This window comes from Sinohyriopsis cumingii, unplaced genomic scaffold, assembly GCF_028554795.1.
Source record: "Sinohyriopsis cumingii isolate HCF-2022 unplaced genomic scaffold, ASM2855479v2 utg001887l, whole genome shotgun sequence".
NCBI classification, from domain to species: Eukaryota; Metazoa; Mollusca; class Bivalvia; order Unionida; family Unionidae; genus Sinohyriopsis; species Sinohyriopsis cumingii.
This window is the reverse complement of record NW_028316078.1, coordinates 503,290-529,135: the sequence shown is the minus strand read 5'-3', so window position 1 is coordinate 529,135 and position 25,846 is coordinate 503,290. Positions and strand designations below refer to the sequence as shown.

The 25,846-nt window shown below is 35.1% G+C and overlaps 1 protein-coding gene across 3 annotated transcripts in view; it reads right to left on the bottom strand.

Annotated features, from left to right (window-relative positions):
• The window catches only part of LOC149771385 (helicase ARIP4-like), a 66,850-nt gene that overhangs the window by 20,618 nt on the left and 20,386 nt on the right, over positions 1–25,846 (bottom strand). For all 3 annotated transcript variants that reach the window (XR_016418301.1, XR_016418300.1, XM_089948529.1), the window contains exons 10-19: positions 23,695–23,872; positions 21,792–21,995; positions 21,132–21,250; positions 18,142–18,245; positions 17,185–17,284; positions 16,513–16,718; positions 9,438–9,505; positions 7,294–7,395; positions 4,519–4,691; positions 2,290–2,420 (exon numbers count right to left, since the gene is read on the bottom strand). Coding sequence is in view for 1 of the 3 variants with exons in the window: in XM_089948529.1 (XP_089804655.1) it covers positions 2,290–2,420; positions 4,519–4,691; positions 7,294–7,395; positions 9,438–9,505; positions 16,513–16,718; positions 17,185–17,284; positions 18,142–18,245; positions 21,132–21,250; positions 21,792–21,995; positions 23,695–23,872 (1,385 nt within the window). In the remaining 2 variants the exon portion in view is untranslated. The remainder of the gene's footprint in view (positions 1–2,289; positions 2,421–4,518; positions 4,692–7,293; positions 7,396–9,437; positions 9,506–16,512; positions 16,719–17,184; positions 17,285–18,141; positions 18,246–21,131; positions 21,251–21,791; positions 21,996–23,694; positions 23,873–25,846) is intronic.

Here is a 25,846-nt window from a genome sequence, read left to right as displayed (position 1 = left end):
CATTATGATTCATTCCAGGTATAAGCAAAATCTATCATTTGGTTTAGGAAATATAAGCCAATTAAAAAACTTTAGCTAATACCTTACAGCAAATTTATTATGACTGCAACATTCGCTCTAAACTCAAAAGATCAAGCAGGCATGCCACAGAATGAATTGTCTTAGCAGCACAATCATTTATGCCCAATATTATAAGGCTCTATCAATGGATTTTTGTGCTACTGAAAAACTTAAAACCAAAATCTTCAATTGTAAATGCTGGTGGTGGCAGTGGCTCAAAAGAGACTGCTTTTGCTCATCACAGAGGCTCAGTGGTCAATGTGCTGGATTGACAACTGAAGGGGTGCGAGTTTGAATCACACAATCACTGACAACTGAAGGGGTGCGAGTTTGAATCACACAATCAGATTAGCTACCATAATGTGTTCTTGAGCAATGTTCTTCACTCCTAATACCTTGGTACTAAATTACCTTCCTGTGTTGCTGTGCCATAAAATACCAAATTAACCAATCAATCAACTTATTTCCGTTGTAATCTGTTCAGCAAGGCAAAGTTTGTTTGCCAGTAATACACAAAAACTTAAACCTATTTTATTTTGTTTTTAGCTCCATGATGAACAACACATACTGGGACATATTCAGAAGTTTTAAATTGGGGGGGGGGGCAGGAGGGCAAATAATTTTAATTATGTGATACTTACTATTATTGCACAGTCACTGTGGTCTTTTCAGCCTCCAGTTAGTAATTGGAGGTCTTGAATAAATAACATAATCCCAATCAGATACCATAGTTCTTTTCAACTGGAATATCCATACATGCCAACCCCATGAGAGGTACAAGTTATACTATTGTAAGTGGCAAAAAAGTGTAAGCTGGGAATAAAAAGTGTGATCCATATATTACATGCCAGAATTACAGCACATATGAAAAAGATATATTTATTTTTGCTACTAGCCTGCTTCTACAAAAGGCAAAATTCATATGGAGTAGAACCAGAGCACAAATACAAATATATATTGAAAATTATTTATGTTCACTCACATCAACATGTGTAACTTCTGCTGAATGATTGTGAACTAGAATTTTGCAATAAGTATGATGATGTGCTCAGAGTAATGCACACTCTCATATTCTTCTTTCAAAGTTTGTAAAGCAGTACTGATTTGTCCTTCTTTTATACAATTTGTTTTTAAGTTTGAAAAGATACATCTGTTCAAAATTTTCTCTTGTTTTGCTCAACATCTTATCAATATAATAAATCTGTGAGAAAAGGTTCATGTTTGAAGAAACCCTTCCGTTTTCTTGGAAATGTGTCATGAGCAGTTGCTATGAATAGCAAATAAGGGATGTACTCTTATTATTATGCAGCAATCTTTTTAAGAATTTTCTCAAATTTGTAAGTGTGGACTTAAAGAGATGATAATAAAAATGATAAAACAACTTTTTATTACATTATTTATCGTTTATTTTTTAATATACCAAAATAGTATAATCCATATACAGGTCAGTTTAAAACATAATTTTGGTTTTAAAAAAGTGTAATGATTACACCAAGAGCATAATGGTTGGCATGTATGAATATCATCCTTCCGAGTTTAACCACAATTAAAGGACATCAGAGCAGGTAGGAGGAGGAACTAAGCAATAATTGCAGGTAAGTATTACATAATTAAAATTAGTTTACCCACCCAAAAACTTCCACCTTAATAACAATAATACAATATCATAGTCACCTGCATTAAAGACCCCTAACCAGCAGCTACCCCATGGCACTATTGCTATTTAAAATAAAGCTCAGAAGTAAAAGAAATGAATGAACAAGCCCTCATGCATAGATGTGGGTGTGTACACACACACACACAGAGTTGTTGTTGTAGGATTTAACGCCATTTTTCAGCACAAGATAGGCTATACATGGCGGCCAGTATTGCTGGTGGAGGAAGAACCCTGGGAAACCCCGTGAAGAACCACTGACCCACAAGAAGCTCCTGGCAAGGTTTCTCATGTACCCACATTAGCCAAGCCTGAGACTCGAACCCACGCAGACATAAGTGAGATGGCAGTGATCCAGAATGGCGAGAGCTTTAGACCACTCAGCCCCTCTTCCCACACACTGGATAATGAACACAATAGCCATTAAAATAATTTGGATGATCTGTACGAAAATGAAGTCATTCTAATGTATTTTGTAGGTCAGTGGTACCTCCTGAAATGCAAATCTAGCCATAAAGCAGTATCTATGCTTTACAGGCAAGAAAAAATATTGTCAGTATTATGAAGTGGCATACCTGTTGTGGTAAGAACCTGATGTACAGAAACTCCAGGCCTGACAACCTGCTCTCCCATTTTGGGTCTCATTGGGATGGGAGTAGACATCATTGGCTTGACACTGGCAACCGGACGAGTGATGATTTTACCCCTGTAAAGGTAGTCATAAAATATATTTAATTTACAGCGGAATGGATGGTAATGACTCGTACTCTATACTCCAGGACCAAGAATTCACAAGTTCCAGTCATGCCATGAGTATTACCATATGTACTCAATTAAAGATGAGTCCAACTGCACAGACCTAGATCTACCATCACACAGTGTACCAGCAGATCTGGGTTTGTGCAGTTTGTTAGGAGTAACCAGTATTACAAATAACATACACTCTGATCTGCAGGCGCATTATGCTAGATCAGGATCTTTTGTTGCTTGCAGTTTGACTCAACTTATAAGCAAGTATATATGGAATTATTGTGAATCAGACAATGCACTTAATGGAAAGTGCTCAAGTTTACCAAGCTATTTATTAAAAACAAGCTTCAGCTGCTGGGGAAGGTATCTTTATGCTGCATTGCCTCAAAAAGAAGTCTTACACATTTGCTTGAATGTTGTGTGAAGCTTTGGTTTTACAAGCAAAGTGTTGAGGCTAGGAAGGCCTTTTCGATTAAAACTGACACAGACGAAAAGCAAGTGCTCCAGAGATCACTGAGCCTTGTCTAAGTATTGAACCAAAATTTAATTCTGAGTACATGATGCATTCCTATGTATTTCATTCATGAAAGGCCATATGACATAATATAAATGCAGGTTATTATTACACTGCAAAACAAATTGCTTGATTATATGATTTTGGGAACAACATGATAATAGCATAGATATATGAAACTGAAAACAAAATCAGACTAGTGAAGTTCAAAATTTTAATGTTTATTCCACATTACAGGATATTTTGAAGATATGTTCTTAAAAATATAGTCTCTTGTTTATGAAAGGTGTTGTGGTGACACAACTTTCTGCTGCCACAGGTGAGATAGGAAATTAGAATACAAACTTTAGGCAAACATAACTATCATGCCAATTTGTCTGTTGAATACCGATAAAAAACTGATGTCGACCACATATTTTTCTACGAATTAATTATTGGGTTTTCCAGCATAGAACAACAATGCAGAACATTTATATCTATCATGACTTGACTTCTGTCATTCATCAAATGGCATTCTACTGTGATCATAGTGAATACAAAGTGTCAAAATCTTCATTATTTCCATTATCATCTGAACATTCTTTCACAACAAAATAAACAAAAACTGCAAAAACATTACATCCCAAAATGTGCAGCACCTTAAGTTTTAGTCTCACAAAACAGGACATTATAATTAACCTGGCTAGTTTAAAGTTGAAAAACATATTTGCTGTAATCTTTTCTTAAAAAACTTTCATTTTCTCATTATATTATGCGAAAAGGAAAATATTTTCTTGATTAAAGTTGTACCAATAATCATTTCATTGTTTTATGTTTGTCTTGTTTAATATTTTTCCTTTTCACAAATTTATCTTTAGTACAAAATTCTGACATTCTGTATGGTCATTACCTTGATTGTCTCAAATACTTTTCTTTAATACTGATATGTGTTTAAATGTAATGTAAAGTTCACTCCAAACGCCATTTTTCACCACAAGATAGGCTATACACGGCAGCCAGTATTAATAGTGGAGGAAGAACCCAGGAAAACCCTGGAAAGAACCACAGAGAAACTACTGGCAAGCTTTCTCACACAGCCACATAGGCCAAACCCGCGACTCCAACCCACGCACACTGAGATGAGATGTCAATAATCCATAACAGTGAGCGCTTTAGACCACTCGGCCACTCGGGGGCCCCACAAGTTTGATTTTCTAGACATTTAAAAATTAAATGGAAACTTGCCTTAGAAATATAAAATAACATAAATTCTTATAATTTTCCTTATAATTAATAGTAGTTACCGCATACATCCATGCATAAGTCAGGTCCCAATGTAAACAACATCAACCCTGACCTGCCATCACATGAGCTGGTAAAGCAGGACCGACGTTTAATCTACTCTGGGTCTATGCAATAGGCAGTCATTATGCAGTCAGATCTGGGTCTATACAGTCTGCAGTCAGATCTAACTTACATGTGAATAAACAATAGATAATTCATTCAGTCTGACATTTCTCGATGTAGAGTTTTTAAATTCTTTTTAAAGTGGACTAAATACCTGTACTGCATCTGTAGATTATTCTGAGGGTAGTAGGCAGCGTATGAAGGTCGACTGTAAGAAATATTAAGCCGCTTTTCCATAACATAGCTCTGCTTGGCCAGCCGCTTTTCCTTTTGGGTCAGTCTTAGCTCCTTCCTGTCTATCAACAAGGACTCATGTGTGAATGGAGCCTGGGAAAATGAAAACACAAGTGGAGAAAAAAAATTCATCTAAAAATAGTATAAAATCTAATATTAAAGAAAGACGTATATATAGTTGGAGAGATCAGACTGTCTCTGTCTTGAACTTCAGCAGAAGAATGAATTCAATGAGGTAACTCGTGTCTTTGATCTCCCCCAACATGCCACTGGCCATTTTGATAAGAAACATCAATAAATAGAATGCCAGAGATTGCTGTTTTCATACAATCTCCACCACCTGGTGGTCGATGAGTAAATGTATCTCTGTATCTCTTGTTGAAGAATATGGTCATTTGGTCAATCTGATGGTACATTCATTAGATGGGGAGTAACAAAGAGGAGGATTTTCGGTTATCCAACTCAGATACCCTAAACTCAAAGTGCCCAAGATGACTTGCTTACCCATCTGCTTTGCAGACATAGGTTAATCTGTAATTGAACTGCAAAAGTCTGGTGCCCACCAGTAGGATGTCTACAGTCGATGGGAGTATTCAATCAGTGTCAGGAAGCAGGAGGCTTCAGGGTAGATAAACTTTGTTTCTTACATCCCCTGTAAGAATGCCTCCTAGACTGATTCTGCTCTTGTCTGCAATCACAAGACTGAGATATGAATGTCCCCTGGGACGTAAAGATTTGTTTTGCCTGGCTAGCTGTGGCATGGATGGAGGGTTCCTAAATGTGGATACAGAGGCCAATTGGAAGGGTAGTTCCTGAGTTGCCTACTTCTAAACTTCTTCAATTTGGGTTCCAAACAGCCATTGTGAGCCAAATGAAGTCACTCTTAAAGTAAGGATGTCATGTGAATTTAGCGATATGGATTGTAATTATACACCATGATGTATCAAGTCAAGACTAGACATTGCATTGTTAGCTCCTCTGTTAATGACTTGAGCAATTCCTTCCATTGACTCACAGGTGTGTTAGTTGGCAGATTTTTCTGCCTGTCAGAAAATCAGCAATGAGGCCATATCCAGCATAAAAAAACGTGGCAACATTTTTGAAACAGCTTTGATGTGGCAAAAAGACACATTCTTACTTACCATATAAAATGGTGAGGCAGACAAGTAAACCACCATTACATTCTTATCAAATGCCAGTCGTTCAGTATGGTTGGAAGTGGAATGTTGTGTACACAAAAAAACGTTGCTGGTACCTGTCTTTTTTTATATAAAAAACGCTTTAGCATTTGCAGGGTCACAGAATATGTTCAGACTGCCGATGTCAATCTCCAGGAGTTTTGCTGACTGAGGAAACAGCCAGGAATATGGAGACTCTTCTCCACTGTCGACAGATACTTTGACTTTAGAGTCTTGCATGGTAGCAGGAGGAATAGGGTATTCCAAATTTGGCAACACCTCCTCAATGCCATCCACAAAACTAAACTTCACATCTCCATGGCTGGATTGGAGTAGAGTTCTTGCTCAGAAGTATCTTCAACCCATTGTGTGAATAATCTTGGTCCTTGTCTGCTTCAATTTTGAGATTTACCATGCTAACATTTTGGGATTAGCCAATCAGTGAGGTAATGATGATGCAAAGCCACTGTACCAAAATAAACCACTACAAGATGGTCTGCTGTGAAAATAGGGAAAGCCAGGTCTACAGGGCAATTTTGTTGAACCTGGGCAGGTGGCTGGCTTGGCTTCAGGTGTGTGGAAACTTGAATGTTCAGTTTCTGTACCAGTCAAGCCAGAAGCATGGTTGGACAGACATATTTGATGCTACTATCCTGATATGCATGTTACCAACAATATGGCTACACAGATCTTTCACTAATATTCCATATGTCTGGCCAAATGGTTGGAACTATCACTAAATTCCCATACTTGAGTCCAGGTTAGGATAACTGGGCTGGTTGGATGGCAAGAATGGCACCAGATAGCAAGACTGAACGACATGCTGGATGCACTGGATCTCAAAAATACCCCATATGCCTGGTCTTATAAACCAAAAGGCCAATCTTGGACTTGCATGGGGCCTTGTTACCTAAAAATGGGGGAAAAATCCTCCATTGTATCAAATTAACTGCAAGAGTGAAAAGAGGAGTCAAACTGCATTATCTCCTGCACCAAAAAGCTAGCATATCAAATTAGTACATCCATACTGGTCTTGTATATTTTTCCCTTCTTCTCTTTGGTTGCTGTATATTGCCATTATCTCAACAGGCCTGATGACTGTACTTTTGAGCAATTATATATGTTAAACTGTCATTTAAAGTTTTCAGTATAAATCTTACTTTTTATGCTCTATCATAAGTTGAGGACATTTTCAGTGGGTGTGTTGCTGTTTTAAATCTACATCAGTATTCATGTGCAGTTTTGACTTTAATTTTTCATTCATAAAAGTGATAAAAGTAATCAATATGTATCAGTGCTTGCTATGAAAATGACACCCTTGGGATCAAAATTGTCCAATCTTACATCAATGTATATGATGGATTCTATTTATCTGTAAATATATATCCAAATCTGCAGCAGCTGCTGTAGATATTAGGCCAAGCTATGAATAATAAAGCCACTACAGAAATGTCTGATTTTGCTAATAATTGGTAATATACATTACAAAATTAAAATATTATGCAAAAATGCTCTACCTGGGCCAACCAGTGACCATGTTCCTTCAGCGTCTTGATCATGACTTCATCATCATACCTGTTCTCTGCATCAGAGAAATCTATGACTGGAAAATCTCTGTCCTGTAATATCAAGCAACATTTGATGATGAAAATTACTACATGCAGGTCAGCTTGTATTTACAATAGTACTGAAGAAAGAAAGATATCAGCAGAAATACTGAAGCAAAGAAAGCTGCTAAAGACTGGTAGACAAAGACAGGCCAATGCCTAACAGATCTGTTATAAAACTGGAATGAACTTTGATGTAATAAAAATTTTGTTTGCATGTTATCATCTGGATATACTGGCATACTATATGGCGGGTATTTATTAGCTATATTCATGGATCGATCAATCTCCTGTCAAAATATTATAGAATGGCTATCAGAATCACTAGATTCCTTGACTGACCCAATATTTTCAAAATATACAACCTGATGAGTGGTAAGTAATTTTCTCAAGTAAATATACCCTCAGCTCTTCCGCATCCACACACCCAACTGATGGAGCAGAGTCTATAGTCATGAAAGGTGCACAACTCTTCCAAAAACTGTGCAAGTACAACGATTGGTCAACTGGGATAATATGTAACAAGTTTCACAACAGTCAACTAAAAACTGCATGGTTAGTTGCAATCACAAAATTCTGTTATATGCTGCATCCAGCTTTAAGTCAAAGAAGGAGAGTAACTCGCAAAAGCAACATGAAGGAAGCAAAATGACTTGTCTATATCGGCCTCATTACATGATGATCATAATATGTACGCAGTTTCACCGCAATCCATACAAAACAAGTGGTGTTCAAAGATTTTTGTCTATTCAGCTGCAGGGCAAGAGAGTAAATAACTCTTTAAAAATTGCATGAGCCTGTGCATCTTTAAACAATCATCATAATATGTACAAAATGGTATGGAGACGGAATATAAACTATAAAACTAAATGCATTCAAAGATTCCAGCATATACTGTATCTAGCTGTACAAAAATTGGAGCATACTAATTTGTAAATGATAACCATAAAATACTGTATGTAACAAGTTTCACTTTGATCCATCAAAACTCCGTGACTACTGGCATTTTTAAGATTCTGCTACAGGGCAAAATAAGCAAGAACCCTAACAATAACCAAGAACCCTAACACAAGTTACACAAGCAAAGTGATATTTGATATAATTATCTTCACAAGATGACACTGACATTTACCAATTTTCAAGATGATCCATTAAAAAATGTGAAACTAGTTGGATTCAAAAGATTCTGTAATACACTTGATTCAGCTGCCTGCAAAAATGGCATTAACCCCAATACAATTTGTTGGAGCACATTGATTTGCTAATACAAGCATCTTCATGTGATGACCATAATATTTACCAAGATTCAAAGTGGCAAAAAAATTAAGTTTTCTGTCCTAATTAACATGTAAGTCTTAAATTTAAAAGAAAAGCTGCCCTTGCTCAGTCAATTCACATGTAAAACATCCCATAACGTAATATCTAGTTATGACTTATATTACCATCAATAATCATGAATGGGATCAAAAATCAATCTCTGACAGAAGGTATGTAGTCACTTTTCAGGGATTTTTATGCAAAGACAGTGAAAGTTATGTGGCTGAATTTATTAAAGGCAGTGCCAAATGGCATACTGGTATCACATTTTGCACAATTCTTTGGAAACTGATCGAACTAATAGCAAAACTCACTCTATCACAGTCGTGTGTGAAACAACAGCAGTACAAAATCTGAACACCATAAGAGATTATTCAATTTTATGATGTCAAATGAAATCACTACATAGTATTTTTAATGATTGCACATCTTTGCTACAGGCATATCCATGATATATCAAGATGATTATGCCAAAGGTAAGCTTGTAAAAAATATTTACATAAAAATAAAACTGGACTTTATGTGTTTGGTTTTCACCATCTTTTTGTGGTTTATTTCACTTCAACAACTCAACCCACATTTTTGCCATTACTGGCAGGGATAATTTGAGCTTCTTTCTCATATGCAACAGACAGAACCCTCTCCCCCTAATACAGAGTTATTAAATCAAATGTAAATTTAAAAAATGAAGATTTTTTTTTTATGACAGGCTAAGTCAAACAGGAGTTTGTTCGAACCTCATAGGCCAGGAGATTATCCACCTTCCTGCGGTAGTTTTGCGGCTGAAGCTCATCAATGACACGATCTGTGGACAAAATATAATTCAACTAGAAATGTGTACATATGATATGGACATAATTAAACAGCAAACACATTTTAAAAAAATAACTTGATAAAAATCAAATTTGACTTAGATCAGCTCAAAATAAAGCCTGATGTCAAATCTGATTTCAATTGACAAAGTCCTTCTAAAGTTATTAAGCGAAAATTGAAGGGCAAAGTTCTATGCTGAACCAGGACTGAAATATTTGCTGGAAATAGAGAAAATCAAATTTAATTCAGGTCTTTCTATGTAAACCCCAAATTGTATTCCAATCCATAAAGTCCTTCAATGGTTATTAGGCATAAGCAAAATGGAAGGGCAAAGTTCAAAGTTAAACAAGGACCACAACTCCATAAATTTTTCCTGATAAAAAGCAGAAATTAAAATGGATCAAAGTCTTTTTAATATAAAGTGTACTTACCAATCTCATAAGAATTCATTAAGTATAGAGCAGAAATGAAATGGAACGGCAAAATTGTAGTAAAAAAAGGGACCATAATCCTCCAAAAATTTTCCTGTAAATGGTGAGAAATGAATTTTACAAAATCTCCCTTATATAAAGCCCTATATCAAATCTGACTTCAATCCTTCAAAACTTCTAATGTAGCAATATCATGGAAGGGCCAAGGTAATTAACAAGCAGAGGCCCACCACTCTATAATCTGTCAGTAATAATGTAGCAATATCATGAAAGGGCCAAGGCAATTGACAAGCAGGGGCCCACCACTCTAAAATCTGTCAGTAATAATGTAGCAATATCATGAAAGGGCCAAGGTAATTGTCCAGCAGGGGCCCCACCACTCTATAATCTGTCAGTAATAATGTAGCAATATCATGGAAGGGCCAATGTAATTGTCAAGCAGGGGCCGCCACTCTATAATCTGTCAGTAAACAGTAAAAACTACACCTTACCTAGGTCTCCTCAACGTCAAGTCTCAAAACAAATTTGATTTCACTGCAAGAAATCTTTCAAAAGTTAATGGCTGCAAATAGGAAAGCAAACTGAAGCCATAATTATGTTAAATTTTGATGGAAAATGGTGAAAATCATCCTTGGGGTAGGTCTCCTGCATGTAAAGTCTTGTACCAAACTTAATTTTGATAAATGAAATCCTTCAAAAAGATTTGGAGCAGAAATGAAGTTTGTGATCATCATGGTTGTGATAGAATGGGAAAAGTTTTTACGTGGAAAGTATACAATATAAAGTATGTTTATAATATCATTAAGTTATAATGTACAATGAAATTCTGTAGCCTTCTTTTTTGTGTTTTTCTCTAGACATTTTAAAGCATAAGCAAACAAAGATTTCAAGACTCTGACGTTCATTTCATTTAGACCTCTAATTTGTGTGGTAAATAGACACAACTGAGTTAAATTTTCCAGCCAATGGGTGATGTATTTGTAAACACCAACGTTATGAGTAAAAATGCTTCTTCTTAAACACTTACCCTGATCACAGTTTGTCAGGAGTCCATCCACCACCATATAAATCCAGTCTTCCCAAGTGAAAAAAAGACATTAACAAAGTCTATTGGCTTACATAATCACTAAACAAACATGTTCAATATTATCTGCCTGCTGTGACAGAAGTCAGACAAGACTGGTCACCCCTGAGCAGGATTGATGCCAAATCCTATCATTTATCAGTTACTGCTGGTGCAAAGATGCAAAGTAATTCAGGGATATAATAGTGGTAAGGGAAATGGAGGGAGTGCCCATATTATAATTGGGTAAGTATTATAAAAAAAACAGCATGCTGAACTTTTTAAAAAAATCAGCTCAGGATAACAGATACAAGATTGATGGAGTTACAACCCTTATCACAAAGTCAGTCCTGGTTTTGGTCTCCTAACATAACAGCAACAGCTTAAAGTCTTTTATACAAAATATATCACAGATCGACGAAGAAATGCAAGGGAAAATTCATTCTTGCAAATCTAGAGAAATCAGAGTGGCTTGTGTCTTTGGTAAGCTGCTATGTTCCCTGGAAGTTAGTCAGTTGGGTCTTTGATATTGGCCCTACCAAGCTGAATTGAACATTGTAAGATGAAAGGTATTTCAGGCAGAAGCTGGCTAATGTTGTATTTAACCCATGGCTTTAACAATGCCAGTCAGTGATAAATTTCACTTGAATACAGGGCTTGTAATAACTACCCTGACCTCATGAGGTGATATGCACAAGATATTCACATGGTCTCGAGTTCATTCTTTGCTGGCTTAACAAATAACCAGAAGAGCCTGCATTTCCTTTCCTTCTTTGAATGGATTTCCTTTTCATCAACTTGTGTACCATTTCAATGCACCTTCGTCTGACTTTCATCTCAATACATTGACAATATTTTAACATTTTAATTTTTTGATTGAGAGGTCTGGGTTTGTAAATTAGTGGAAGGACATATTATAATTTGGTAATGCATTCAGGAAGAACTTAAATTGTGGGTTCAATTTCAATTGCAATGCTTAACATCACTGAGAGATGCTGGGATATTTTAAAGAAGAAATTCAACATTTAAGAATTTGACATTTTTTATCCACTTTTTACTTTCCTTTTTATACAGGAAAAGATTTTTTTTATTTAACATATCACATAGTACATGTTGGTGACATTATACATAAATGCAGGAAACAAGTTTTACCGCTGATGAAAGTATCAACATACATGTACCAGCTGGAAATGTATTTTCATTAATCAATTGTTTTTTTTAAATTAATCTAAAATGTTTTGTTAATAATTTTCAGTGACAAGCTCATCAAAGCAAGTAGGTACAGTCTAATGTACTCAGTGCTATCTAGAACCTTGCTGGCTCCATGTAGAAAGGTTGGCATTAAGTCATTTTCATCCTCATCACTTCCAATGGCAGAAGAATCTGTTGCCCAAACATTATCTTCAGTTGTTGGTAACATATATGTTACAGCATAATTCAAGAAATTAGCATCCTTATTACCAGACCCAAGTAGGCATAATGTCTCATACACTTTATCAATGGTTTCATCTTCATCATTGTTAACGTTGGTAATTACATCATTTTACTGAACAAACTGTGCCTTCACTAAACAGTTTGGGGCCCCGAGTGGCCGAGTGGTCTAAAGCGTTCTCCGTTACGGATCACTGCCATCTCACCTGTCTGTGTGGGTTCGAGTCTAGGATTCGGCCAATGTGGATATTTGAGAAAGCTTGCCAGTAGCTTCTCGTGGGTCGGTGGTTCTTCCCGGGGTTTTCACGGGTTCTTCCTCCACCATTTTTATACTGGCTGCCATACATAGCCTATCATGTGCTGAAAAATGGCTTTAAACCCAACAACAACTACACTAAACAGTTTAAAACACAATATGTGGAAACAATATGCCATGATAAAACCATGCTGACAACAAACAATAAATTTATTTCAAACTCAATTTTTTTTGGTCAAGGCTCTTACTTTGATTTTAAATTGAAGATGACTCCTTGGAATATAAGATTTACTTCAAGCTGTATCCAGTATTTCAACTACAGTCACAGAATATTATTTAGCAAACAAAGGTACAAAACAAAGCATTGCTTGATTTGCTTCAAGAGCAATGAACAGAATCTCACGATTCTAAATTGATGATTATGAATGAGGTGTAATTATCATGCTTTTGTTAACTGGTGCCTTTGTTTTTGTTTTTTGTGATTATGAATGAGGTATGATTATCATTCCTTTGTTACTTGGCACCTTTGTTTCGCCTTTGTTATTTAAATGATTACCTCTGTTTACCTTACTTTTGGCATATTCTGTGTCAAAACGTTTTCTCTGATGGACAACACAAACCAAATACTATAACCAATTATACTTTGTACCAAAGGAATGTTATAACAAAACTTTTAAAATATATAACAATTAGGAATTTAGCCATGGAAACTAAACTTGAATGTTCCAACAGAGAAAATGTTTTAATCAAGAATGTAATAAACAAATTTGACTGTAGTTTGCTCCATACATGTATATTCAGGGTTAGTAGCATATTTCTTTCAAAATTTTCAAGGTTTTTCATGGTTCAAAATCATGTTTTTCAAGGTGCATTATTACGTTAATTTTAATGGATACATAAATGAAACTGTATGTAAACACAAGTTAATACTTACTATTACTCCATATATGAGGAATATTTCTTGCAAACTTATTTTTAAAAAACCCAAAATAAAAGATGAAGTCAAGAGTATGATCATTGATATCATTCCCATTACTAAACATCCTACATCTGGACATTAGAATAATGTACAGTCACTGAACAATGTTCATTTTACACTGTCTATGCTACACTTTTTACAAAGTCCAAAATATTTTAGAGTGAATTTTTCAGTTCTTGTAGCTTGTCATCAAGCTGTTTTTCAAGAGCTCCAAGTTGAACGATTTTGTCCTTTTCACTTTTCCTCAAATTATTTTGATGTCATGATAAAGGAAATTTTACTATGGATTTGTGCTTTCAATGCATAATCATCAGCAGCTGTCACTGTCTCAATGTCTTTTTCAGTACCATCCTTTCTTCTTCACTCATCCCCATAAAGAAACAAAAAGTAAAGATATTTGTCTTTTATATTATTGCTTATTTAAAAACAGCGTATGGATATTTTAAACTACTTCATATTAGGTATATTAATATTTCTCTCAGCTTAGCTGTATTATATATCTTTAGATTTATCATGTTCATTGCAATTATCGTCTGTCCTATTTTCCACTCAATCCCAAATTAATACTATTTACAGTTTCTATAATTAAAACTTGAATCTCTGTGTTCACAGGCATACCTCATTCGTCAAAAACAATTTCATGCTGAAGACTTCTTGTTTTGCCTGTATTAAGAGCCATTACAAGAGTATGTTTTTTTTCCAGCTGCATGTGACCATGGAGTACTCTCTCCCATTGCATGCAAATCAATATCCTTCAAGCATAATTTGCATTTTGCAAAGCTGAGAAAGATCTCATAATCTGAACTTTATATTTTTCTTCATCTAGCCACTGAAGTTGGAATCGGCAGCCAGACATGTCAAAGCAAATGATTCAAATTTAAACCACCGCTACATCCGGGATTCATACAATCAGAAGTTCAAAATGTATGATTGCGCAGTGGACAGTTGTGGAAAAATTTTCATTCTGGCACAAATGTTTTTCATTGTTTTTTTTCTCCGTTTTCTTTTTTTTATTTAATTCTGTAAAATGAGAACTAGTTATTAATTCCTTTTGCTTTCAAGAAAATAAAGGCTTTTTAAAGTACCCAGACAATATTTTGAATTTTCAAGGTGTTTTCAAGGCCTTGAGGGAACAATTCATTTTTCAAGGCTTTTCAAGGTCCCCTATAGACCCTGTATATTTAAACTTTTACAACAAAATCAAATGAAATAATTGTTAAATATATCAAATGATAGGTTTATCTACTGTTGCCTTCTGAGAACTGTTACTTGTGTAATGTTGTCTGGTGGGTTTAGCAACCATGCCAAAGCAAGGGCACTATACTCCAACTGATTCCACTGTCACAAAACAGTTTAAATAGAAGACAATAGTTAATTTAGTATTTCACATGATGCAATGTGATGTCCATACTATCATTCTGTGGCACTAGGTGTAATTACTACAGCCAGGTGGGGTGTTCTGGAGTCAGTGGGAATATATAATGTCTTAAAATAAATTTCATGTAGTTAACCAATCAGAATCTTAGAATTTATCATATGATGCACTAAATACTCTTATTTCCTGTTTCTTGCAGCAAAATTCTATTGTAAATTAGTAAATTTAAGTAGTCCATAGGGGTTCATTTTAATTAGATTCCGTATTATATGGCTTTTCAACAACAAAAAAAAGACTTCTACATTATAAAACTAGTTCTATTATATACTGTAGGACACAGACTGTAGCTGTGTGGTTGTGTAGGTCAGTTTACATGCATGTGTGTACTAGTTTCATTATATACTGTATTATACAGACTGTGTGGTTGTGTAGGTCAATTTACATGCGTGTGTGTACTAGTTTTATTATATACTGTATTATACAGACTGTGTGGTTGTGTAGGTCAATTTACATGCGTGTGTGTGTATAGGTGAGGAGTGGAAAACTAAAAGAATACTGCACGATCTGAACAATAGGTGTGTGAGTTAAGCAAGTACTGTTTAGAAAATAATATCAGTCTAGTCTTTGTTATGTTTGCAACAAAACATGAAGGTCTAATGTGTGCAAATGAAAACCTAAAATTAACATGTACATGTGCTCTCTGGGACCATTGCGTTTAATCTCCATTAATTATCCTGGCTATTGATCTATTCTCTTTATGTTGCGCTTCTGTCTTCTTTCTATCTTTGCTTCTTATTAAATGAATCAGCTCGATGTAATATACTATTAAATCTACATAAAAATACATTGTCCTGCATTTTACTGTCAACAACATAAGCCAAAATAATGTAACTCTAAATGTGTTGTCCTGCATCCTGCATTTTCCTGTCAACAACATAAGCCAAAATACTGTAACTCTAAATATGTTGTCCTGCATTTTCCTGTCAACAAAAAAAGCCAAAATATTGTAACTCTCAATGTGCTGTCCTGCATTTTCCTGTCAACAACACAAGCCAAAACATTGTAACTCTAAATGTGTTGTCCTGCATTTTCCTGTCAACAACACAAGCCAAAATATTGTAACTCTAAATGTGCTGTCCTGCATTTTCCTGTCAACAACACAAGCCAAAATGTTGTAACTCTAAATGTGTTGTCCTGCATTTTACTGTCAACAACAAAAGCCAAAATATTGTAACTCTAAATGTGTTGTCCTGCATTTTCCTACCCATAAGAGCCTATTAAATTAAATACATATTGACTTTACAATACATGTAAAAAGATAGGCATAAACACTTATTATCCTTATTTTCATGTATTCTGTAAAGAAGGAGATAAATAAAAATTGTGCTCATCTGTTTTATTTGAAAATGTAAAAGTTTTGTATATGTCTAACATAAGCCATGACAATGAATGAAATTGATTTACCAGACATTCCTTGCTTATTAATCTGTCTGTCATAGATTTTCCTCTCAAGGGAATTCTCTGTAACAAGCCTATAGATGAAGCTTGGCTTCTCTTGCCCGAACCTGTACACACGGCAGATTGCTTGGCAGTCATGGCATGGATTCCATGAGGCATCCATCATCACAACACGATTTGCCCCAACAAGATTTACACCTAAAGAGCCAGCTCTGTAAAAAAACAAAAAAACAAATTGAGTTGTGACCTCAATTAACTAACAACAGATTGATTCTATAAAATAGGAACAGTACAGCATCCCCCAGTGTTCTATACAGATTTAAGAAATATCTAGTTCTGCAATTTCTACACTAGGACAAAAATCCAGGAGCTCATCAATATCACTAGGGAGAAGTTCCAATCATATTAAACTGAGAAGTAATTTTTTTTACAATGGGGCTGGTAAACATAGCTATAACTAAGTCACATTCTGAGAATGGAGAGAGTGAGAAAATGTGTTCATGTGTGTGTGTGTGTGTGTGTGTGTGTGTGTGTGTGTGTGTGTGTGTGTGTGTGTGTGTGTGTGTGTGCATGTGTGTGTGCATGCTTGCAGCTTCCTGTATGGTCAAAAAGGGTAATATTGCTCCAGTAAGAATAAAACTTCCAAAACATGCAAAACAGCTAATGTAAGAGTCAGACCTTGTTGAGAGGAGAAATAGCCATGCCCTGGTGTTCTCTGGAGCATTGAACTGATTGATTAGCTTTTCTCTCTCAGTGCTGCCTGTACTGCCATCCAGTCCTGAAAATTTAAACATGGAAGGTGTTTCAATATTTGATGTCCTATGTCATTTCTCCATATTTACTACAAACCAACTCTAACAGCACCTAAAAATTCTCAGATTTTTATGTGGTGGATGCCACAGAATCTAAACCTCAAAGCAATTTCAACTGGCCTGATCATGTTAAATAACTTATAAAGTTATATTCATGTGTAGAAAATGTGCAAAGGAAGTATTTTTTCAGACAAAAGAAATTCCACTATATTTTTTTATCTTCTCACAGTGTGCATGTTGTGCATAATTATAACATGTCAGTTACAGTAAAAATGATTTGTCATTAAAAAAGGGAATGAGATGTATCTAGGTCTTTTAAGAAATTTCTTTCGTTAAGTTATAATGAAAATAACACATTCATTCTTGACTCTATCAAAGTAACGTAATCATATTCGGCTGACAAACATCAAATGGGTAAAATAAAATGATATTTAATGTGCAGATTATATAATTAAAATTAACGTCATTTCACCTAGAATTGGTCAAACTAAACTGATGGTCTCATTCAAAACTATTTCTTCTTTCATAAATTTTATTAGTACACTTATGTACTTAGAATCTTATGAATGAGGAATATGAATTTGCTTTTCCCAAATATATAACTGGGATAATTGATCAATTTATTGATGTTTAGCATCGCTTCAGCAGAAAACCATTTAGTACCAAGGCACTTGGAGAAATGTGTCTTGCTCAGACACACACCACAGTAACTGACCCAGGCTGGTTTAGTAAGAATTCAAAAAATAAAAAAACCTACTGATTATGAGTGAAGTAAATTAACATATAACAATTATCTTGTTATAAGACAGTCACATCTACTTACTAAAGTAACTTTTATTGCGACACCAATTTTCATCCATATCTGGCCGAGGTACTTTTTGTTTTGAGAGTACTTCTTCAATCCAGGACAATGTGAACAAGCTCTGACTGCAAGATGATAGAAATACATATTTGTAGCTCCTTGTGATCTAATTTCAATTTATTTTAACACATATATGAGTTTTTACAGAATTCAACTTCTGTAATTACAGTTCAAAATGGAAAAAAAAAAGTGCTCTGGGCTTAAAATATAATTTCCTGGGGCATATTATTAAGGTTTCTAGCAAGGGAAGACCTTATACCAAAACAAGTCATTCAGGCAAGTATGAGTACTCCTGTGATCAATAATTTACTTATGAAAGTATACCTGTACTTCTAGCATTATTCTTTTTTCTAAACAACATCAAGAAGGCTTGTCAGCTGCAATATATCCCATTCATATAGTTTCCCTAATAATGCTTTAAATTAGTAATCAATGCCAATTTCTGATTATACTAATGAAAATCAAACTACTGAGAAATTGGAAGATGTGATACTAGTTAACATTAGATCGGATGCAATAAAATAACTCCAGAGAAAATGACATGAAAGGTTACTGAATCTATTCTTTCTTAATCATTTCTGAAAGGCCATAAACAATGATACTATTATAAGTAACACGAACTATATTTGGTAAAATAAATAATGGGTAATATGCCATAAGCATTCCTACAAACCAATAAAATGCCTGAAACAGTGCATATTTTGGGTAAATAAATCTATGGTAAAATCACTGACAATGATTCAAATGACACCAAAACTATTGCAGCATCATAAGCTGGAATCATCTGTTGAGGTAAGAAACTTAAAATCCACAATTTTAAAACAAAAAGAGAACTGCAACAGTAAGGGGAGACAATGCAACGGAAGTAATTTGCTACTTGAATTGGGAATGTGTCTTCACTTTTAGTTTGTACAATGCATATGTTTTACTACATCATCTACTGGATACATTTTTAAGAATTTTACATTGAAGAATTTTCCAGAGCTAAAATAAATCCCTCATTCATCTGCCTGGGACATGTTCAAAACTTTGAGTACAAATTTTCACACGACTTGCCCCTGATGGTATTAAAATGTGTAAGTAAGATATGCTCCAAAGTCATACAAACCTACTGTCTGACATTAGAAAACTGTTTGGATCATTTTACTCAAAATTTTATTTCAAACATGAAATTTACATTATATGTTTTGGAAACATTTTATTCTAGATGTCTCACATTTATAATTCAACATATGTACTGTGCCAGTGTCACTTAAAAAACTGTAACTTTTTAATAGCCGACTATTCTTGATGCAAATATTTTCAGGCCGTTTTTGCTGGCAGCAATGGTAGCAACATGAATTTTTTGTATATTAAAATAAATTCTGTGTCAAGGATACAAATTTTGCAAGCATCATATGCTCATAACATGCACCTTCAAAACTGTTACTGTAACATTATATAATACACATGACATGCATAACCATAGTCGTCAGTGCTTAACAGGGTGCTCACTGATTTGTGACTTCCCAAACACAAAGGAAAGAATATGTGAAGATAATGACTGGGTTTAAGGCATTAGATACAGTCATAGCTGCCAACCTTCAGGCTCGCAATTAGTGAAAATAGTGATAATAATTAGTGAATCTGGACATGAATTGGTGAAAAATACCATAACAATAACTCCATCCACTCTGACAGTCAGTACTATACTATATCAAGATCGCAATATAAAATTAAAACACTACATATAAAAAATATATCTGCATTTCTATTTATTATGGTATTCATAAACTTCACTTGTTCTTGTGGTTATTTACCAAGACATGATACTATGGCAGACTTGAACTTCCTCAATTGCTTGATCGCAAATTTGTTTTCAAAACAGTTCAGGTTTCTTGCCTGCTGGTTGATCTTGGTGACTAAAATTGCTGACAAATTTCCTACACCTAAGGAGACCCTAAAGTCTGTCTTATTTTTCCTCACTAGAGAAAATACTCTTGTGAGGTATGCACAGGAGCACAGCACTTTTGGTTGTTCCACAGGAAAATTTGGAAGCGATCTTCGAGTCCGGGAACATTTGTCGGAACAAATGTATAGCATGGTCTCCAGGTGATAAAGGTAGATTGTGTTCAACAAGAAAACTCACAAATAATGCTTCAGCGTTGGTAGCTTGCAGGTCTTCTGTCATTGGCTTAAAATATTCCAGAGCTAAAATCTGCAAATTCTTAATTTTCTCAACCTCTATGTGTTTTTTGCAACCGATGTGCTTCCTCACATCGTCTCTGCCACCAGGCCCAATACTAAAATCTGAGGCACACTGTGTGCAAAAAGCATGATGTATATCAATGTTTAATGGCTGAATGCATGGCCAATTTTTGGTATATTCCAAATTAAACTTCACTTTTTGAGCAATACATTTCTTTTTCCTTGGTGGTAAAGCCATTTTAAAGATCTTACATGCGATGCCGAATGATAATTCAAATAAGTGTTGGTTACGCATGCAGAGCAAAATTCTGGTTAGGCCAGTTTGGCCCCAGTTTCTCTCAAATGCATTTGTATAACTACTCTTATACATATAGATTAAAATAGGCTAAAATGCTTGCTACAGAGCCAACTGTACCAATCAGCTTTAGTTCTACTAATATTGCAACCAGCAGTACCAGACCATTTTGGCAACTGCCAATATCACAACTAACACTTAATGGGAAATCGGTTATTTTATTAAACATTTCAAATAGTTGAGAATTCGTGAATTTTTTGCTTGTGGCGTGAATTCGTGAATCTCTGAAAAGGTTGTGAAATTCAAGCCAAAATCGTGAGGGTTGGCAGCTATGTACAGTGCATCATTTTAGAGTACATTCCCATAACAACTCTACATTTTGGAACAGTGATTGATGCTGAAAGTAGTAAAAGAAAGACCCAAGGTTATTTAAAGTCTCGCAGAGTGCTTCACTATTATAAGCCAATACCTGAATACAAGGATTTTGTCTCCAACAGCAAGGGATTCCTTGATAATACTGAGCAGAACGACCATTTTCCCACCATTCTCCAAGACGCCTTCATTGTAATCCTTCATTAGATCCTCGACCTACATGTAATAATAATAATAATAATAATAGTAATAATAGTAATAATAATAATAATAATAATAATAATAGTGGCAATAATAATAGCAACAATGTGCCAGTAGATCTGGGTCTATTTGTTTGTTGGGAGAAATCAGTAGAGCATAGTTTAAAGAAGAAAGTTCCCTGAGTTAAAGTGTTGCAAAAAGTATAATTCAGAGCATCTGCATGTGATATATATATATATATATATATATATATATATATATATATATATATATATATATATATATACACATATACACACACACACAACCTTTCCTAAAAACATGTTGCTGTAGTTAACATTCAATTCAATATTTTGTCCTGTTATTCCAGTAACAATAATAAATAATTTTTAAAGTCCTAATGCAGTTTATGCTCTGTCTATAAATCTGAAAGAAGCTGGATTAAAACTTCAAAAATATGTCTCAAAACAGGGACATTTAATTAGGAGATTTTGTTTCATTGTGTTTAGTGATTCTTCTCCTCTTTATTTTTTTATTATCCTCATGCTGAATTTACCCATTCATATGTAATCACTGGTTCTGATGATCTCCTATCACTGGTAGGGTTCCCATCACTTGCAGCCACCTTTGATTTTGTTTCTTTTGCAGTTTTCTTCTTTTTCACATTTCCTTCTGTATCAATGTCAAGGTCATTTTCATCTGCATCCCCTACCTTCTTTTTTGTTGTGACTTCATACAGAATATCTGGGTGATTCCAAATCTGCAAAAAAAAAGGTCAGTGACATGTAAATTGAAATTTTCAGACTGGTTGTCCAGCTCAGAGGGCTTTGCTGGTGAGCAAAACTTCTGAAACAGGAAACCTAGGGGAAAAAATCTGGCATAAGCACATTATCTAAAGAATAAATGTGTAGATGAGCTCCCTTACACATAAATATATACAGTCTAGCCATGGTAATCAGAATCAAACCATTAAAATAAAGTCCAGCAAACCATTTTTACTTTATGATGACTAGATGTCACAATGAATTGAGCTGAACAAAACTGCTCTTCTCAACTGTTAGTTTTTGTCACCTTGATAATTATCGTTGGTAATAATAGTCTGTAATTATCAAGGGAAAAAGTGACACTGAAGGAACAAACAGCAGTAAGGATAAATGGATTACTTATCTATATATTGATGAAAACTTGTATATGTCAATGTGCTGAATTTAGAAATAAAAGAGTATTCATGAGATTGCCATTGATAAATCCCAGTTTATGCCAGCCTGCCATTTAAAAATCTCAATTATGTCTGCTTGCCATTGGTAAATCCCAAAATATGTCTGCTTGCCATTGGCAAATCCCAATCTCTGTTTGCTTGCCATTGGTAAATCCCAATCTACATCCACTTGCCATTGGTAAATCCCAAAATATGTCTGTTTGCCATTGGCAAATCCCAATATATGTTTGCTTGCGATTGGTAAATCCCAATCTATGTCTGCTTGCCATCGGTAAATTCCAATCTATGTCCACTTGCCACTGGTAAATCCCAAACTGTGCCTGTCATTGGTAAATCCCAATCTATGTCTGCTTGCCATGGGTAAACCCAAATCTATGCTTGCCATTGGTCAATCCCAATCTATGCTTGTCACTGGTAAATCCCAATCTATGCTTGCCATTGGTAAATCCCAATCTATTTATGCTTGCCATTGGTAAATCCCAATCTATGTCTGTTCATAAGCAGTAAATATGACATTTTTGCACTAATATACTAGTTGTTGGCCATGTTCGAAGGATGGTCATCATGGAGGGGTAATTTTGGCACAGTTTTGGTGGTGCCAAGAGATTCTGACCATAAAAAGTATGTGGCTGCTGATCAGGGTTGCCATTCACTGTAATGGGTAGAAGAGTAAATGGGTCAAGTCCCTTAGTTAAGGTCAGCAGTATCAGAAATAAATGGCAGAGAAGATCTTCAAAGTCAACAAGGTTTCAATAAAGTACATAAAATAAAATTTTAACAGAAAAATACAATAAAACAGCATCTGCATTTCATTCATTGAACAAGACATTGTAACTGCTGTCAATAGAGTGCCTGGAAGTATTCCAGTCTTCGACTCATGGTGAAATGGAATCAATTACCATGCTAAAACACCATATAACTAATAATGTCAGGTACTAATTTTAGGCTTGTAGTGCTATTCTGCCAAAGTTTTATTTTAAGACAGCAAATGATGCAGATGATAAACAACTTTAAAATTTTTCAACACAAAACCTTCTCCATGTTGATGGTTACTACTGTGACCACCTGACACAAGGATACACATGTCTTGCCATTAACAATCAAGATCAAAAGAGAATTAAGCCAATAGAGGATCATTTCAAATGACAAATATGTTCATTTTGATAAATATCTGCAGGAACATCGATTGAGTCATAAGATAACTAGTCTCCACTATGGAACTGATAAAAATCTACAGTACCTTGCAGCAGACAGCAAAAGCCTTCAAGGGATTGTTGTTAGCCCAGGCACAGAGGGAAGCATCTGAAATTGACTCCATCAGATGTTTATAAAGGGCCCGCTGTATTGGGGACATCTTGACCAGGAAGACATACTCTTGTTTGGGTGGCAAGGCTGCCTGCAGTACTGTATGGCCACGTCTAAAATAAAAGTGTAAATTCATTTATTTTCAAAGGTATCAATTTTTGTGGTTTTTCTATAAATGACCATTTCATGGGTACTTCAACTTGTGGATTTAAGAAGGGGTCCAAATATTTTCAAAGATGAAAGTCTAATTGTTACATCTTTAAATAAAATGCTTCCAGCAACTGCAAAAAAATCCATGAAAATTATTCTCTCACTAAAAAAATATAGTAAATTTATAATACATTAGGAAAACATTCACTACATTGGAAGTTCAGCCCTTCCATGTGAAAAAAGTTATTGATCACATCATTTGGCTTGTTTTAGAAATAATATGCAAAAGTGTCAAAGTGCTAAGACAGTTGGCAGATGAATGTGGTCTCTCTTTTGAGAGAGGTCTAGGTGCCAAACCCAACCAATCATCAGTTACTTCTCACAAGGAAATGCAAGCTCTTCCAAGCCCATTATTGTGTGAAGGGTTTGGTAGGATGCAAGTGTACTCATCTGTACTAGCCAAAGTTCTGATATATTACCCTATCTACCACTTGGTAGATTGAACTGATATTTATGTGCTTCAGGTCAGTGAGTTTCTTTGTATGCGATGACAATCCAAAATATCCAATCAAAATCAAGTTGTTCAAATCTAAACACTGTTCCTACATGATCACATCAAAGGAAGCACACTCATAAATAGGCAATTTTTCAATGCTATGTTTGTACAAATACATCCTTTCACTCAAATACACTTGTAATGGTTCTCTCTGGTACATAATCATACTTTCAATGCTAAAGTTACAAAGTATCCTTTTGAAGTCAATTGCCTACACCATTTTTAGCCAATGTACAATGCACTACTGTTATATGCTATTGGTTAATTGGTATTACATACTATGGGAGACAACTGATAAAATCAAACAGATATCATTGGGACAAAGCACTGAAATATCTGATCAATCTGCCAATTTGAAAGTATAGATAGGGTTAACATATCAGAGACTTGTCCAGTGAAGATTTACTATGACCGGGCTTGTATTTTGGAAGACATATTATACTTTAAAAATGGGTTTCTTATTTAAATACAAAACCCAACCATAACACATTCAGAAAATAATTAAGTGCTAGAGGATGTTCCATTCCCTTACCTCATACTTGGTTCTGCTTGTGGTCCCTAAAGATATGTAAATTACTTTTTGTCCCATGTGAGACAAGGGCTAGGGTTATTACCCCATGTGAGACAAGGGTTAGGGCTATTCATTTCTCAAATCAAGTACAAGCAGAGTATACTGCATTATTATGAAGCTGCTGACTGATCCGAGAGTAGAGCTACTGGTCTATGACAAGTAAGCTGGAAGTCCATCCATATTGGTAGAGCTACTGGTCTATGACAAGTAAGCTGGAAGTCCATCCATATTGGTAGAGCTACTGGTCTATGATCAGTAAGCTGGAAGTCCATCCATATTGGTAGAGCTACTGGTCTATGACCAGTAAGCTTAAGTCCATCCATATTGGTAGAGCTACTGGTCTATGACCAGTAAGCTGGAAGTCCATCCATATTGGTAGAGCTACTGGTCAATGACCAGTAAGCTTAAGTGGAACTCTCTCCGTATTGGTAGAGCTACTGGTCTATGACCAGTACAGCTAAAAAGCTGGATGTCCATCCATACTGGTAGAGCTACTGGTCTATGACCAGCAGAGCTAAAAAGCTGGAAATCCATCCATATTGGTACACAACTGCAATGAGATGGAAGCCGACCTTGAACTATACTTAAAAAAGGGTACCAACCATGTGTCCATAGTGATGTATGATATTTTCAATAGTAAATGTTAAACAGATGTTCTTATATCTGCAAACAAAAGAAGTCAATTTTGCATTGATTTTTATCTTGGAATAATATTTTTAAAGTTCATAAAAATCAGTGCAATTCATAAATAATGAAATAACATTATGGGTGACTATTAAACAGGGTCAATCTGGTTGCTGGAAACATTTT